The sequence below is a fragment of the Arachis hypogaea genome, chromosome 20 (assembly GCF_003086295.3).
Source record: "Arachis hypogaea cultivar Tifrunner chromosome 20, arahy.Tifrunner.gnm2.J5K5, whole genome shotgun sequence".
Lineage (NCBI taxonomy): Eukaryota > Viridiplantae > Streptophyta > Magnoliopsida > Fabales > Fabaceae > Arachis > Arachis hypogaea.
The window spans coordinates 124742501-124760925 of NC_092055.1; the positions used below are offsets into that span (position 1 = coordinate 124742501).

At 31.3% G+C, this 18425-nt stretch overlaps 1 protein-coding gene across 1 annotated transcript; it reads right to left on the minus strand.

Annotated features, from left to right (window-relative positions):
* Positions 1-417: 417 nt before the first annotated feature.
* On the minus strand, positions 418-9294 carry LOC112786705 (TOM1-like protein 9). Its single transcript, XM_025830076.3, has 10 exons — positions 9016-9294; positions 8055-8133; positions 7464-7562; positions 7256-7369; positions 6862-7037; positions 6209-6290; positions 3690-3775; positions 2537-2728; positions 1496-1992; positions 418-1174 (listed from the first exon to the last, which is right to left on the minus strand). The coding sequence occupies exons 1-10, from the start codon at positions 9114-9116 to the stop codon at positions 555-557; spliced, it is 2046 nt and encodes a 681-aa protein (XP_025685861.1). The 5' UTR covers positions 9117-9294; the 3' UTR covers positions 418-554.
* Between the last annotated feature and the right edge of the window lie 9131 nt (positions 9295-18425).

The following is an 18425-nucleotide window of genomic DNA, read 5'->3' on the forward strand; positions in this document are numbered from 1 at the left end:
GTTTAAATTAATTAAATTCAACTTAGCTGGTTTAAGTTTAGTTTATAATTTCGTTAGTTTAAACATAAGGAATAGTACATCTTTAAAATGCCATAGGCTACAGTTAGTCCTTCTAAGTATAATTTCTGCCATAATTTTTTTTCTTTTTCAATGCGATCTTCACCTTTTTAAAACATACACAGAGATTGGTGGGTGTCTTTCTCTTTTGCCTTCTCTTTTTTCTTTTAATTTTATGGCCGCGTGTAAATGTTACATGAAAAAATTTGAAAAAAAAATGCTAAAAGGCTTATTTCATGAATTCTCACCCTCTTTGTACCAAAAGAAAAAAATGAATTCTCATCCTCAATCTCAAGTGTTTTTCTCTAGAACAAATTAATGTACAAATCTAACATAATTTTCTAGCCAAGCACCACAAAATAGAAAAATAATTATAAAATAATAAAATAAAACATATTAATATATTAAATACTAGATATAGAAAAGTGTAAAATATTAAAGAAAAAGAATGAGGAGAACATGTGGCAAACAAAGTTAAAGATGCAAACCTAACAGTTCTAGGTGTTACTAGCTCGGTCAGGAGCAGTTGTTTTAGGGGATTTCACTTTAGCCATATCAACAAGGTCCCCAAACAACTTATCCTCTGGCTTTGAAGGTTTTCCAGATGGCACATAAGAAGTAGCAGAAACTTGGTAAGAGTTCCTCATACCATTGTCATCACTCACAGATAAACCATACATCTGTTGCTCAACATATTGAACCCCTTGTTGCTGCTGACCGTAACCATATCCGACGAATTGGTTGCCATACATTTGTTGTGGATACATGTAAGCCATGTTACCATTTTGCATTTGATGTGGAACCGTAGACATGTAAGCACCACCAGGAACACCTTGAATCTGCTGAGGGAATTGCTGATTGCTTTGACCAGCATTATTGTTATTGATTGTTGAAATATAGGTATTTGCATTTGGCTGCTGCATATACATACTGATAGCTTGATCATTCCCCATTGGCTGAGGTAGTCCTTGACCATGCGTACCAGCACTCTGTACATGTGTCATAACCACTTGAGTGACCTGTAATGGTTGTGGATATTGGTTGCCGGCTGCTGTAGGACTACCATTTTCGGTTGTTTCCCAAGGAGGTGGTGGAAATGATCCACCACTTTGTGTGCCTATAGCCATAAAAACATGAGTGATGTAATAATATCAAAAAACAAAAAAATGATACCTACATACAAAAAATCAGCTATATATTTGTATATAAATATATATGTAATTTAACTCATTTTTAATATATATTTTATATTTTAATATGTATTTTATATTAGTAATTGATTTAGTGACTTAATTTTTTATGTACACCTAATATGGTTCATCTAAAAAAAAGAGTGAAAATTATAGGTCACACTTCATTATATATCATAACAATTGCTTAAGGAAAAAGAGTAGTTGTTGTGAAAGAATTTAACCAAATAAAGAATCATTAGGTGTACCATAAGCTGGTGAATTTGGTGGTGGTTGTTGTTGTTGTTGTTGATGTTGTTGTTGGGCCTGAGAATTATTCCAAATAGGAGCTGTGGTTTGTGCAAATGGTGATGATTGTTGCTCATAATGAGGTGATCCCACATTTGGCATATTTACATTGGGATAAAATATGCCTTGAGATATGAAAGTCTGGTGATGAAATTGGGGGGATAATGAATTTGGTTGGCCAAGAATTGGAGTAGGTCCATTGTTACCATTAGAGAACATATCAAAAAGAACAAGTGCATTATTCTGATGAGGTGTTGGACTGGCTGGCTGCTGTTCTCCTAGAGGAACAAGAGCAAGTGAGTTATCAGCTTTTGGTGATGAGTTATAGTCATCACCACTGAGTAGGTCCCATTTGGCATTAACATTCAAAGGGGCAGCAGAACCATTTGCCGTTGGGGGTGCAGTAAGTAGTAATTGGTTGAATGTCTGGGACTCAGCTTCAGCATTAGATGGTAATCTGCAAACATAAAGTAAAATAAAATGAAGATATATATAACCTGAAAGAACTATGCAATTATGCAAACATGTCACCCTATTGTCGAAGAAAGTTGGTATATAATTCATGCTGTTGTCTACGGTATCAAAAATTAATTGCGTCAGTAAATCTTACATTGATAACTTTTCCAAATTTATTTATCAGGATCAAATTCAACAATTTTGACATGATTTTAAAAAGTACCAAAAAATTGGTCGTAATTCATATATCGGCTTCATGCATGAAGCAATATCAAATTATGCAACCAAAGCAAAGGTTTATGACCTAATTAATCAAATACAAGATTTTATAACTGATTAGTACAGTACTAATTTATGAAATCAAACACAAAAATAAAATTTAAAGAATATAAATGAAAGAATAAAACAGGATTTTAAAAACCTTAATTTTACAATAAAACATTATTACTCTACTAGAAATTATCCAAAATTTCTAAAACTCCAAAAAGATAGCATCCAATAATTAATTACATGGATTTTAATTAGGCTAATGGAGACCCGATTACCTCTCATCGCTTTGTTTACCACCATCTTCAGTATCAACCAGAGGATGATCAACAAGTGCTCCAGGAGTTTCAGGCTTTGGTTTCTCGTTGTCCTTTTGATTAGAAGTTCCTGAAGCAATGGATTCATGCTTGGCCAGTACACGTTGTAGATCATCATTAAGAGCTAGACCCTGGCATAGGAGTGACTCATCACTGGAAAAATTAAATATAAAAAAGTTAATATACCAGTTTGTTTTCTTTGAATTTGAAGAGAAATTACTAGGAATACAATTAAAAAAAATATACTTGCACCATTTTTTAGTATACCTTAAGTTGTATAATTTTCTTCTTAGAAACAATACACATCAGTTATTGCTTATAATTTTATCATTATATCTATTTTTATATCTAAAAATAGAAAGTATACAGTACACATAAAGGTATATGAAAAATAGTGGAATTAACACAACTCAAAAAAAATAATAATAATAAATAATAATTTCTAACCATAAAAGATTTAACGCCGATAAAATTAACCATAACAAAATAAAACTAATATTCTACCCATAAAAAATAAATTATACTTAACACAAATAACTAATTGTTAATTTTTTATTAATTTCAATAAAAATTAATTAAAATGTCCAAATTACTCCTATCTACTCTATTTGCCTCGTCGTTATTCTCAAAAAGTGCGTACTCTCTATTTATTAATGTTATTTGTCTCCTTTTGTCTCATTCTTTCTGTTGCTATTTGTTGTTGTATTGTGTTGATGGTAGTGTTTGGTAATGGTTGTGAACTTGTGATGGTCATATAATAATGGTGTATAAAACTTGAATGTTAATAGAGAGTTGAGTTGAAGAATTTATAAGATTAAAAATAATAAAAAAAATGAGAATAATTTAAATATTTTAATTTTTTAATAAAATTAATAAAAAGTTAATGATTAATTATTTTTGTTAAATATAATTTTTTTTAATAAATAAAAATTAATTTTATTCTTTTATAATTAATTTTATCCACGTTTAAATTTTTTATGGTTAAAAATAGTTCTTTTTTAAAAAAACAAAAAAAAAAGTTAAGAATAGGATAATAAAGCCAATTTTGCGCACCAAAAAAAAAAAAAGCCAATTTTGTTGCATAATATCACGGAAAAGGGACATCAGGCCTTACGAAGTTGAGTTAACAAGATGTACCACTCTCTGTTTGTAAGTTCTGCACTGGCCCACCAATTCAATTATAACCTCCTGTCTAAGCCCCTGAAAATAAAATTAGAGGTTATACATGACATGTCAGTTTTCTTTCTTTTTGTTTTAAATTTAAAACATGATAATCATCGGTCCTTGAGTTTTATGGTTTAAACTTAAATATTTGCAAGTGGTTCATAACAGATAATTCAAGTGTAAGATAATAGTAACAACATAAATAAATGATACTCATATATCAAATATAGATCACCTGCTTTATGTTTGTTTACATGTACAGAATACTCAAACAGAAATATATAGAAATAAAATTATATTTGATAAATAAGATATAAATAAAAATATTATATTTAGAGATATTGAATAAATATATTTTATATTTATTTTTAAAAAATATAAAAAATATTAACAAAAAATATAATTTATTTTTTATTAATTTTTTATATTATATTTTTTTAAAATTTTTAGAATAAAAAATGAAAATAAATTATTTTTTTATAATTTATTTTATTTTATCGTTAAATAAAATACAAGAACACTAATTTTTATGTTTTTGTTTTTTGTATTTTATTTTTAATGCCTTATCTTATTCTGTTGTCAGAACCAAACACAATATTCCTTTGCTAAAGCTTCTAGGCACAGTTAAGTTTTAGCCCGCAAAACGTTTAATTCGATCAATTTCACCCCTACCAACACGGCAACACGTTCAAATATTAAAAAATCGGGTAAAATATACTTTTTGTCCCTAACGATTTTGAAATTTTTTAAAATGATTTCTAACATTTAATTTGATTCAATTTTATCCTTAACGTCTCAAATAAATTTCAATTCTACCGCTGCAATAAATTTTTTTTAACAGTCAATAATTAATAAATATATATTTTTTTTAATTTTATCCTTATTCAAAATTTTAATTTTAACCCCAATCTACTTAAAATTTATAATATTATCCCAATCCCATCAATTCCTCCATCGTCGGTCTTCTTTTTCTCCTTCTGCGATGCGGGACACCCTCCACCTATCAATCATATCGCACAACCTCATAGATGTTTTTTTTTTATTGTATATGGATATTTCTTTTAAATTCAATGGATGTTGCTTGTTATTGTACATGGATGTTTCTTTTCATTTCGGCGCTAAGGTCCTGCATTTTCAGCGACATTGATAGTGTGACAGGGGAGAGGAGAGTGGAGTGATTGCGGAAAAAATTAGGATAATGGAAAAAAAGAAAGGTATAATTAGGAGTAAGGATGAATAATATATATATATATATATATATATATATATATATATATATATATATATATGTTTAGTGGCCTGTGGTGTAGCCCGTTGACCGTTGTCACGCGTTTTGGCTCCTTCATGCGTCCGCAACCGCCGCACGCAATCCAGCCTCATTGCGCCTCCATCGCGCCATGGGGATTGCCTCTGCCCTCTGTCGTTGCTGCTGTATCGTTGGGCTTCACGAGGGAGAAGTCGTGTCGATGGCACAATTGCAACACCCCTTGCATCGTCATCCTCCATTGTGCCCCTCCGCCGATGTCAAACTTCTTTTTCTCCTTCTGCGACGTGGGGTGCCCTCCACCTTCTATCGATCATGTCGTATAGCCTCACATATGTTTTTTTTTTATTGTACATGGATGTTTCTTTAAGTTCGATGGATATTGCTTTAAATTCGATGAATGTTGCTTTTTATTGTACATGGATGTTTCTTTTTATTGCGGTAACATTGACGATGACAGGGGAGGAGAGAGTGGAGTGACTGCGGTGAAAATAGGATAATGAAAAAGGAGAAAGGTGTAATTGAGAGTAAGGATGGATAATACGTTTTTTCATGTTTAGTGAACTTGTGGATGCGGTGTAGCTTGTTGTTTACGTCGTTCACATTTTTTATTATCTATCTAGTGAAACCATTATAACTTTTAAATAGATTGAAGTTAAAATTAAAATTTTGAATAAAAGTAAAGTTGGAAGAAAAATATTCATTAATTATTGACGATTAAAAAATTGACGGCAGAGGTAGAATTAAAAAATATTAGAGACAAAAAAATATATTTTATCTTAAAAAATTTAATTGGTCACTTAAGTTGAGCATATATATTAACAATTATGTTACAATTTAAAAAGTATAATGAATGGAGTTTAAACTTTTGAGTATTTTTAATTATTTATTATTACATATTTATTTTATTATAAATTTAAATGTGTTTTTTTAATAATGCTTTATTTATATTTCATACGTTCTAATATATTTTAAGATTAGACCAAAATTTAATAACATATCAGACTTCATATTTATAATAATAGATAGGTCAAAGTCACACCAAATGGTGAATATAATGATTTGGATTTGTTTCATTTTGCTATGAAATGTTATTAGGATGTACGAATATATTCTTCAATTGAATCAGTAGATTTATCTATAGAAGTCTTAAGCATCACACACAAACAAGCACCATATTTGAACAATTGAACTGAATAACTTACTTCTTTATTTCCAGGGTCTATTGCATTCAGCATCTCTGCAAGAACATCCAAGATACCACGTGCGTTTTGAATCTCAGACAAACTGGATATAAAAAGGTCAATTAAAAAAATATAGGATAAGAGCATTGTTGGTAGAAAATTTTATAGAACTCTTTTCATTGATAATCTTTAACATGTATATGTCAGTTTTTTTTTTTATCATCCTCATCATAGTCATCATCATAATAGTTGTTTTTGGTAGTCTGATCTTTCGTAAAAAAGTTAGTACATAAAGTACCATCTCTCTCTCATCTCTCTTTAAAATCTAAATACCTATCAGAAGTTGGAATCCAGGAATAGAAATCGATTCCTTCTTCAAACCATATTAAAGATCTAACAATCATTTTAGTTGGAAAAATAGTTAGAAGGCAAGGCCAATTGGGAGGGAAAAAATGCTTAAAAATGACATTTGCTCTAAGAAAAAAGAGAGTTCTGAAACAAGTGATCAAGGTGATAAATATGGCTATGATACTCAATTACGTTGGGTTTATATGTAATTACCGACAAAGAAAGATCATAAGATAGAAGGAAAGTATGAAAGTAATAGAAAACTATATAGATCAGCATAAGAAAACTGAGTCCATTTCTCATAATAAAAAGAGATAGAAATACACCTTAGGGTTGGAAACTCAGCCTCGGTTGATGACCCGGTTGATGATGACCCAGCTGTGTCCCCCTGCACATCAAAGTTGCGGATATTTTGTGGATGTGATGTCAATGGACGTGTTTGTAGAGGTGTGAATACAGGTGGAGAACTTTCAGATCTTGGAGGGAATACTGCTCCTGCATGCTGAAATAGACAAATACTTCATAGGATTCAAGAAATAAGCAAAAACTAATTCTTAAATGTATGTGCAAGTGCTTTGAATGTTACCATTCACATTGAAAACCCATCTAAACAGTAAGATGAAAGAATTATGCAAAATACTACTCTTTAGAGAATTTCCCCCATGCTCATATATAAGGAAAAAAGATCATTAAGTTAAAATAACTTGTTTGTAAACCTACCAACAGTTCTTGGTATGCAGCATAATATTGAGGATATCTTGCTCTTTGCCCTCCAAAGGCTTCTTGCCAAGTATCAATAAGATTCAGTATCTTCTCTCTGACATTAGAATCAGGCTACAATTGGCATGACAAATAACATAAATATAATTTATAAAATGAAAGCATGTATGAAAGGAAGGATATGGAAACATAAAAGAGATATGTCTACCTTTTTCCTTGCTACTTTCACCATCTCATGAAGAACCTCTTTCTCTGCAACATGCATGTGAACAGTATCTCCACAGTTCTTTACAATTGTTTCCAGCAACTAAAATATTAGACACCAATTTAAAACCGAATGAGCTTTTGCAGTTGTTAAAGATGATACAAATATGTTTGTTATATCCACAATTGAGAAAATCTTCCTATTTAAAGAAACATAATTTGAACAGCTACTATGCTATTTTCATTAGAAACTCTGTCTAAGGCAATCTGAATGCACAACAACCGCATTAAAGAATAGATATTAACCATTTACAGTGAACACTAGCGACTCAACTCCAAGTCTCCAAAATTTAGTACATTGATCCTACTTTTGAAACATCAAAGAAAGCGATATTTAAGAAGCTATCTGGACAACACTTCAATTTCACATAAAAAGTAGAAGTGACAAAATGATGTTACGAGAATTTTAATTGCTTGCAATTCAAGCCTATCACCTCACAACTCAAATAGTGACCAACTTTGTCGAAGTTTGAAATCAAAATAAATGTGAAAAGGAAAACACATACATGAAAGATACATAAACATATCTACTTACAGTTAATGCAAGGAGTTGAGCTTTAGGATTTTTACTTCGAATCCGCCTCTTTATGCCTTTAACGACATCCTTTGCTTGCCTGATAAATCATAACCAAATTGATTTCTCAAACTCTAGAAGTATAAACCAAGATAGAGAGAAATAAAATATCGTAAATTGAGTTCCATTTCAACTTGTGAAAGCTCCAAAGAAAGTGCACACAAGAAACAAGAATAAGTAAAAATTGATATGGCAGTATGGCACCAACTTTCTCCCATTGACAAAAGACATCACTCACAATGAGCATGAATAATACATTTTTTTTATATTTAACATAAATACTACATAATTATAAGAAGTGTATAAATTCATGGATAATCAACGATACAAAGTTTTATTGCGTGTAGTTTTCACCAAGTATAGTGTTTTATGGTATTATATTCTTAAATAAAGCACAGTGTGAATCCCTGTGAATTGCACAAATCACTGTCTGTGATAATGGTTTTGTACCATAATAGTTTATACTGAATATCAAAACTCTAAATTCAGATATGCCAACTCTAGATTCCAATTCTAGACATCGCTGATCGCACTCCATAAATAATAATATTCACTCTTAGAAATTTTCTCCTTTTTTCTTGTCATTTAAAATAATCTGAATCATTTTCTTAGGTATCTGAATTTACAGTCGAATTAAAAGATTTCTTTTCTATTTCTTATTTTTTAAAATAGTTGATCCCTTGGTTTTAAGCCAGTAATGAAAAAATTGAAATCGTAATTCATCGCCGAGAATAAGTAACTGCAGAAAACTTCACCTCCAAGGCAACAACATATCTAGAAAATTAGAAATTAATGGAAAGTGTGAAGATTTTGAGAAAAATAAGTAACAAAAAATTTCATTCATAAAAAAATGTTAATAATTCCGAGACGAAAAAGAAGAAGAAAATTGCAAATGAAGAAAGAATGTAGATATATGGTGTACCCAGGATCATGGTTGAGTATGTCACAGATTTCAAGGTTCAAAGCCCAATCAGGACCAATCAGCATGTCGCTCGTGGCACGTTCAACTAACGAGTTCACCATTTCTCTTTCGTCAGCGATAACCACAGCAACGATTCTATCCGATCGGTGCTTCTTTCCTTTCCTCCGGTGTCGGAAATCTGGTTTTCCAATGGGATCGAAGACCGATTCCGGCGACGCGATGAAGAGACTTATGTTTATAAGTTATAACGGAATTAACGGTTTCTCATTATTCTCTCTCTTATTATGCGCTGCTAGCTGAATTTCGTTGAGAAAAGGTAGGGCCTAGAGGGTAGAGGAGGAATTGGAATGCGGAACTATCAAAATAATATTTGAATTGAAAATTTTGAAAGGAAAAAGTATTATTTTTTACCAAATCTTAATATTTGGTCCATAATATTTTAACGTTTTATTTTAGCTTTAAAATTTTTAAATATTTTATTTTAGTGTCAAAAAATTTAAAATGATTTAATGCAATTTTATCATCGAATTTAATGCAAACAATTTATATATTGAAAAGTCAATATTTAATTTTAGTATATAAATAAAATCGATCTACTAATAATTATTAATATAATTTTTTAAAAAATATTAATAATTAATTATTAGAATTTAAAATTTTTTTAAAAAAATATTATAAAATTTTTTTAATTATGTTTTAATATGACTTAATTAATAATATTATTAATGTCCACATCACTTATTCTATTAAGTTATTAAATTTAACAAAAAAAAAAACATTGAACATATGCAAAAATTTTTAAAACAAATAACACGTTCAAAATATTAAAAATTAAATTAGTACTTTATCTATTTTTTTAATATATTGCCAATCATGGGACTCCATCTTTCCAATTTTTTTTCTTGATAACTGTTTTTTCACTTCCACAGCAAAGTAAACAGAGACGTGTGACCATTTTAGTCAAACATTTTTTAGATACAATGATAGAATATGATATTTTTAGGAAAAAAAAAATAAATAGGTCCTTAACCTTTTAGTTTGTGAATATTTATATCTTTGAGAATTTAAAAATACATTTAAGTCTCTAATTTTTTTAAAATTTGGTTATATTGATCTATGTATCTAATTTATCCTATTTTAAAAACTCCCCCATTCGTGCATCCGTATATCGACTAGGCCAGTACAATGAAAGCTATGTTTGATTTTTTTGTTAGATTTGTCAGACCCAAGTGAACAGAAAGATCAATGTGTCCAAATTTTGAGAATATCAGAGACTTAAATGTATTTTCAAATCGTTGGAAATTTAAATATCCGTGGAACAAAGGGTAAAAGACCTATTTGTTCTTTTTTCATATTTTTAAAATAGTCATCTAAATATTTTTTAAAAGAAATTTGAGTTAAATACAAATTATTTCTTAAATACAAAAATTACATGTTTGTCATTTATAAAAAATATAATATTTTTTATTATTTTTATTGTATTTTTAAATTATTTAAAATTTATTTATTATTTACATCTTTTGAAATTATTTTTGTTGATAACATAAATTTTTTTATTACTTTTAATAGTTTATCTTTATTTATAATGTTAGGTCGTTGAAGTTTAAGATTTTGATGCTTAACTTTTTATAAACTATAAAGTATGTCAATCATGCAAAGAGTATAATAAAATTAACTACCAATATAAAATCAACCATGCTAGGCAGTCAACTAAAATATCATTACTAGTCGAATTATAAAAACACCAAAAAAAAAAAAAAAAATAAAACAAAAAAATAGTATCTAATTCACTCCAAAAACTCACTTTTAATGTTATACTAAAAAAAAGACTCATTTGAACCTTCACCACTTCACTTTCTTCTGTTACATCTTTTTTTTCCAAGGGAAATACTACCTTCGTTGTGCCCAACCTTCACCGCACATTCCCCTCCCCCTAGTGCGCTATCTCCACCGTGCTCTGCACTCCCATGCACTGCCCTCCTATGTGTTGCCCTCCTTATGTGCATCATCTTGGTCACAGCATCGCCGTCCCCTCAGTGTGCTACCTCCACCGTACTCTACACTCCCATGCACTGCACTCTCGTGCGTTGCCCTCCTCATGTGCGTTGTTTGCGTAATCTTGGTCACAGCATCGTCGTCGTCGAACTTCAGCAGTGCCATCATTTAGAGCAGGTCGCTATGGTTGCCGTTTGTTGTTGTTCCTCTATTCCTCGTCGTCCATCCGAGTCTGGTATTTGAAAAAGAACATCCAAAAACGAACGAAAAGAAAAATCTCAAACATAACGAAAAGAAACATCCAAAACATCACGATAAAACCATCCAAAAACTAACAAAAAATTCAAAATTATAAAAAAAGACACATTCGAAAACCTAACAAGAAAATATTTAAAACCTAACAAAAGATAAATATCCAAATCATTTAGAAAATATCGAATAACAAAAAGGAATATCCATAATTATGAGAAAAAGAACATCCGAAACATAACAAAAAGAAACATTCGAAATCTAATAAAAGAATCCAGAACATCATAAAAAACCATCCAAAATTAATTAATAAAAAGAAACATCTACCATTATTGAAAAAAGAACATCCGAAACATAGAAAAAGAATCATTTGAAACTTAATAAAAGAAGCATCCAATATTTAATAAAAAACCATCCAAAACTAACAAAAAATTTCTAAAATTATTGAAAAAAGAACAACCAAAATATAACAAAAATATATCTAAAATCTAACAAAGAAAAAACATAAAAAATAGTTGTAAATATCTTATGAACCTATTAAAGAGGAAGAAGGTTCACAAGCTCAGAATTTTCTTCATGTGAAAGATATTTCATAGACATATCGCGTATAACACTAAAATTGGAATCTCCTTCATCAATTGAAGGACGCTGCCCATGAAGGACACCGACACCACTGATGATTCGTGCTCCACGTGAGGCTATTATAGATTTAAACAGTAATGTAGAATCATCCAATCAACAGCGCATAATTTTGCTATAGAATTAGTGAACAAGCGCATAAAATTCTACATAATTACGACGGCAGGTGGAGACCCACGGCGTGCTGATGATTTGACGGCAACAGGGAGACGCACGTCACGACAAAATTAATGATCAAAAGAAGAACACGAAATGGAGGACGAGAGGCGCATAATGAACTTTTTGAATGGTAAACGAGCATTAAATAAGTGTTTGTTAATTTAAAATCATGGTTTTTATGAAAAGTTGGCTGGTTTGTTACATTGTTGGCAGGAAAAAGAGTTGGCTATCTATATTTTTCGTATAAAATATACGTTAAAGTACAAAATATACATTAAAAATGAGTTAAACATATATATATTTATACCTAAATAGATGGTGACTAATTGTAATGACTGATTTTAGTGTACACATAATATTTTTGAAACTATATACACACAAATACTCATTTAACCATATTAATGTTAAATTTGACTATTAATAACATAATCAAATTAATTTTAAATAATATGTTTACAATCTTACTTCTATATTATTTTTAAATATTATTATGTAAATTATAACTTATAGTATTCGAGTATCAAATTAATTATTAAAAAAAATATGTAACTATATAAGATTTTTGTATATGTATGTAGGCAAAGTATTTAATAAAATTTTTATAGAGAGCTCCATATATGTTTTTTGTTTCCTAACATTTTTAAATTTTTTTTAAATGTCTTTTATTATTTAATTCAATTTAATTTTTTCCTTAACATTTGAATTAATCTTCAATTTGACCATCATCGTTAAATTTTAAACGGTCAACCGTTAATCAATATTTTTATTCTAATTTTACCCTTGATTATTTCTTTTATTTTTTATTTCAATCCAAATTTTAACCCCAAATCCACCCCCTCTTAATCTTGAATTCTACCACCCTCTAACCATTAACAACCCAGCACCTTTTACCTCCACTATCACCACCTGCCAATCTCTTGTAAAGCTTCTATAGCCCTTTTTCACTCATTCCCTACAAAATTATCAAAAAACAAAATCTTTAAAAGTACCAAATTCAAATTTTCTATGCATAATTTGCAAGTTTCTACACGACCCAAATGACCAAAAGTTCAAACTTCAGACACAATTTGTGCTGATTGAAGCTAGAATTTTCAATAAGTAAAAACAGGTAACGCAAAGCATTGAGAGAAATATAAAGAGATGGTGAGCCATTGATGCCATCGTCGACAAAAAATGAGAAAGAATGGAAGGATGCGAAGCAGGAACACACACACGCAGAGTGAAAGAGAGATAGCTCGGCAAGAGTGACGAATAAGATGGGAGCCCGTGCCGCCGTACCTCTGGTCGCGGGAGAACGTCGAGCACTGATGCCACCGGAGGATGATGTTGCACCGCCACAGGTGTTGTTCGAGGCTGCCATTGCTGCTATTTCGCCTTGCCCTGTGATGCCCTGTGCCACCCAAAGTGTTGCTAGTGACGTCCGCTCCTACTGAAGTAGTTTGTTGTTCTGCATTTGCACCCTCCACCACCATTTTTGTTCCTTCTCAGCCACACCTCTGCTTGTTGGAACCACTGCTGGAGGTGGCAATGCGAGACAGATCTAGGAGGTGCCACGAGGTGGAGACCTAGACAGAGGGGCGGAGAAGAAGAGGGAGGAGGAGGAACAATGGTGACGCTAAAAAACGAGAATAGAGAGGAAGAGGGTGGAGGAAGGGCATCGGAGATATGTTGGAGAAGATATGTAGATGAGAGTAAAAGAAGAGTTTATGGGTTTGAGAGACTGAAGAGAGGATGAGTGGATGATAGGAAGAAATGCTGCATTTGTTTCTGAGAACAAGACAAGACAAGACTTTAAGAACAAGACACAAAGGATAGAGACACAAAATTTTGTAGTTTTATATTCTGTTTGGTGATAAATCAGAACAAATTATGAAAATTCAATTTATTCTCATTTTTTTCATTAAAAAATTTGAGACAAAAAATATAATAATAAAAAATATAATTATAAAAAATTAACAAGAATAATGAAAGAAAAAATAAAAAATAAGTTGTGTCCTTTGTTAGTGTCTCTGTGTCCTTCCTGTCAAGATGAACACAAAATACACTAATTCAGTATCTTTGGACACATTGTCTCTGTCCATATCTCCTCTGTCAAACACGATTTTGTGTCTCAGTGTCCCTGTCTTAGTGTCCTATCTCTGTAAACAAACGCAGCCAAAGGTTTCAGGATAAAACTGGAATAAAAATGTTGACTAACAGTTGACTACTTAAAATTTAACATTAAAGATAAAATTGAAAGTTATTTCAAACGTTAAGGAAAAAATTGAATCGAATTAAAAGTTAAAGGTATTTTTGAATAATTTTAAAAATGTTAAAGACAAAAAGCATATTTTACCCCCTTAAATTGTTTCCGAAAAGATCCTAACTCATTATGATGTATTTATTTATTATTAGTAATAAAATTTATTATATTTTTAAATAGACTCAAACAGTCTAATTCAAAATATCCCTAAGATCTTGTTTGAAATGTTAAGAATTAGAACTTATTTAAGATTTAATTTTTTTTCTTAATTTGAAATAACTAAAAATTAATGATTTAAATTCTTTTGAGAATTTCAATTCCTATTTTGTCCTCATTTATAAATCAATTCTTATACTCTTGAAACCTACTATGAAAATGTAAAAAATATATCTATTTACAATTAATAAAATAATTTTGTCAAGGATAATATTGTAAAAAAAGAAAATTTAATTCATATAAAAATTATTCCAAATCAAAGAATTTAATTCTATTATATTCTATTAATATATTAAAGTCATTCTAAATTATAGAATTGAATTTTAAATAGAACTGAATTCTTTTTTTTTTAAAGGAAATAAAATTCTGTTCTCATATTAAATTGTTTCCAAACAAGCTCTAAATTAAGAGCATCATCAACAAAGTTGAATCTTCAACCCCATTGAAAATACCCACCCACCTAGACAGTAGCCGGCGACGAGACCTTGCCAGCAGAACAAACTTGATAGAATTTTAATTTGTTAGGAACTTTGTTGAGAAAATAGAATTTTGTTGTGTTACTCTTCCGACTTGTTCATCTTTAATCCATATTGATTAAACCAAGATTCTTGCAGCCTCTTTTTCTCCCTTTTTTAACGTTTATGGTTATACCAAAACTGAATGTTAGTATCCCAATTTACTTCTGTAGTCAATATCTACAATCCTAATGCACTCATTAATAATGTTGTAGTTGTATATGTGTTGCAATTGCTGCTACCACTTGCATTGCGTCTATATATTGTTATTGACTATATAATCATATCTTGGGTGAGTAGTGCAAAGAAGAGGGCATGAAGGTATCGGTGAAGATGAGGATGCCAGAGAAGGGAGTAGACAGAGTAGCTGGAGAGGGAACAAGAGCGTGAGGAGAGTGCGTTGTGCAGGAACTTCCAAAGTCAAGGAGCTGACCAGACTACGTAGGTCAACTTGGAGTGGTTAAGGAAGTTGATGAGTTTGATAACGCAAGAACGAAAGGGTAGTGGAGGCGGCCGCAATGGTTCAGGAAAGTTAGAACCGTTTCCTTGGTCTTATGACCATGGTCGTTGGTGCTATTTAAGATCCACTATCGACTGCCGCTTCGGTAAGTGGGCATTTCTTAGTAGGATTGAAGATTCAACTTTATTTATAAATGCACTTATCTTAGAAATATTTTTAATTAAACTTAGTTTATTTTAGAAATATGATAAATTTTAGGATGAATGGACAAAAGTACACATGAATTTTCACACGGTGGATAGATGTATACTCTAATTTTTTAATGAGTCATGTGTACACATCAATATCAAACTCTGTTGGTCATTTCTATCCTTCCATCACCTGAGTAACTTTTCTAGCAGTAGTGGCTGCCAGGTGGCGCCTTATTTGCCATGGGTGGCTCTGTGCATTGTGTGACATGGCTCTTTTGATGATACAATGGAAAATAAGGGTTAAATTTTTGAATTTGTTAATTAGAATAAAAAAGAAAAAGCTTTACAAGTTATAACGTCTACTCATTCTCTTCATTCTCAGAAGTTAATTCAAATAATAGAGACCTAGCAGAGAGTGAACAATGAGAGTGAAATGTTAAAGTCTTCGCATTTGTTGCAGTGTGTGGTTTTCGTTCTATTCTGAAGGCAAACGTGAAAGGGCGAGAAGGGTTTCTTCCACACGTAGGATAGTAGACGAATGAGGAGAGTTGAGCAGTAGACGCGATCAAAGGTAATGCTTCCCCCTTGTTAATTGTTTGGTTTATGATTTACCGAAAAAGGCTATTCATTAGTGAGTGATGTTAATTTATATTTTGATTGTTCGATAGTTTGATTGAGGGTTTTTCCATAAACAGAAGGCAAATAATATAACATTTTTGTATCATCATAAGGGACGATTTGAGAAAAACACGAACGGAGTTCTGAAATATATTGGAGGGGAGGTTGTTGCGATTCCAAGGGTGAATGTGGAAACCCTTAATACATTTTTCATAGTGGGGTTTGATAAACCGCTATTTTATGATTTATTTTGTACAAAATTGAGTGGATTTTATCCACTATTCTCACACTTATTCATAGAAATTACATGTTTTACATTTCCCTTCCTAATTTCGTGCTATGATTGAAAACATTTTTCTTTGGTCTTAAATTTGCTAATTTTAATCCTCTCTTATTACCATTCGATGCCGTGATATGTGTGTTAAGTGTTTTCAGGTTTTATAGGACAGGAACGGCTTAGAGGATGGAAAAGAAGCATGCAAAAGTGGAAGGAACACAAGAAATTGAGGAATTCAGAAGCTGGCAGCGATGCAGACGTGTGGACGATGCGTATGCATGACCAGGATTTCTTTCATCGACGCGTACGCGTGGCTGACGCGTACGCGTGACAAAGCGTCACGTTCTGCAGTAAAGCGAATTCGCTGGGGGCGATTTCTGGGCTGATTTGGACCCAGTTTCAAGCCCAAACATGAAGATTAGAAGTTGCAGAGTGAAGCAGAATGGGGGGGGGGATCATTCATTCAACATTTATAATTTTACATTAGTTAGGTTTTAGATGTAGTTTTCTAGAGAGAGAGGCTCTCTCCTCTCTCTAGGTTTTTAGGATTTCTCTTAGTGTTAGTTTTAGTTCTTCTCAAATTTAGATTTCTATTTTGCTTTAATTTAGTTTTCATTCTACATTCTATTATTCTAGCATCTTAGTTTATCTTCTCTTGTTGATTGCCTAATTTTCCCAATTTAGTTTATGAACTCTTCATGTTAATTTCAATTTACTTTTAATGCAATTTGAGGTATTTCATGTTTATTCCTTCTTTCTTCATTTGTTATTATTGATTCCTTGCAATTGTTGATCTTAGATTTTACATTCTCTTGTTAGTTTTCTATGTTTTCATTTTATGCCTTCCAAGTGTTTGATAAAATGCTTGGTTGGATTTTTAATTAGATTTTTAGGTTCTTAACTTGGATTGATCAATTTGAGACTCTTGAGTTATCAAAACTTTTGTTGATTGGTGATTGAGAATTAGGGGTGGCAAAGCGGGCCGGCCCGCCCCAACCCGCCCCGCCCCGCCTAAGCCCGCCCCATAAACGGGGCGGACCGGCCCGTCCCGCCAACTAAAATGGGTTCAAAATGCTAGCCCGCCCCCGCTTTATGGCGGATTGGCGGGTTGGCGGGCTAGCCCGCTTCTTTTTTTTTTTTTGAAAAATAAAATTCATTAAAATTAACTAAAAAATAATAATTAAAAAATCAAATACAAATAAAAAATAGTCAAATTATAATATAATTTTTTTACTATTTTTTTTAATTTTTAACTTCAATAAAATTGTTCAAAATAATATTTGTCAATAGAATCATCTTTATTTTAAAAAATAAGTCACATAATGTGAGCATATATACGAAATTATAAAATAAAATAAATAAAGTTAATAACTAAAAGAAGAATAAAAACAAAAAATAAAAAAAAAAGTGTTTAAAAATTCTATAATTATTAATTTTATAATAGTAATCACTATTTTATTTAATAAAAAAAATAAAAATAAAAATCTTTGGCCCGGCGGACCGGCCCGCCCCGCCCCGCCAAAACCCGCCAATTTGGCGGTGCGGGTTTGGCGGGCTCCAAATCATAGCCCGACCCGCCTTTTTAGCGGGTTTAGCGGATCGGCCCGACGGGCTCGACCCGTTTTGCCACCCCTATTGAGAATTGCTAGTTAGCTTAGACTTCACTAAATCTAGTCTTTGATTAGGAATTGTGAACTTAAGTTGATTTTGCTCACTTGACTTTCCTTCATTGTTTGAGGTTAACTAAGTGAAGGCAAAAGGCAATCACCATCACAATTGACAATGATAATAAGGATAGGACTTCTAATTATCAATCCTTGCTAGGACTTTTCTTATTTATTAGTTTATT

Bases quoted from the DNA above. Each gene is read 5' to 3' on its own strand.
- LOC112786705 (XM_025830076.3), bottom strand. From the start codon at position 9,116: ATGGTGAACTCGTTAGTTGAACGTGCCACGAGCGACATGCTGATTGGT. The intron at 8,134-9,015 runs GTACACCATATA...ATGATTTATCAG, and splicing joins ATACTCAACCATGATCCTGG to GCAAGCAAAGGATGTCGTTA. The intron at 7,563-8,054 runs GTAAGTAGATAT...CTAATATTTTAG, and splicing joins CTCAACTCCTTGCATTAACT to TTGCTGGAAACAATTGTAAA.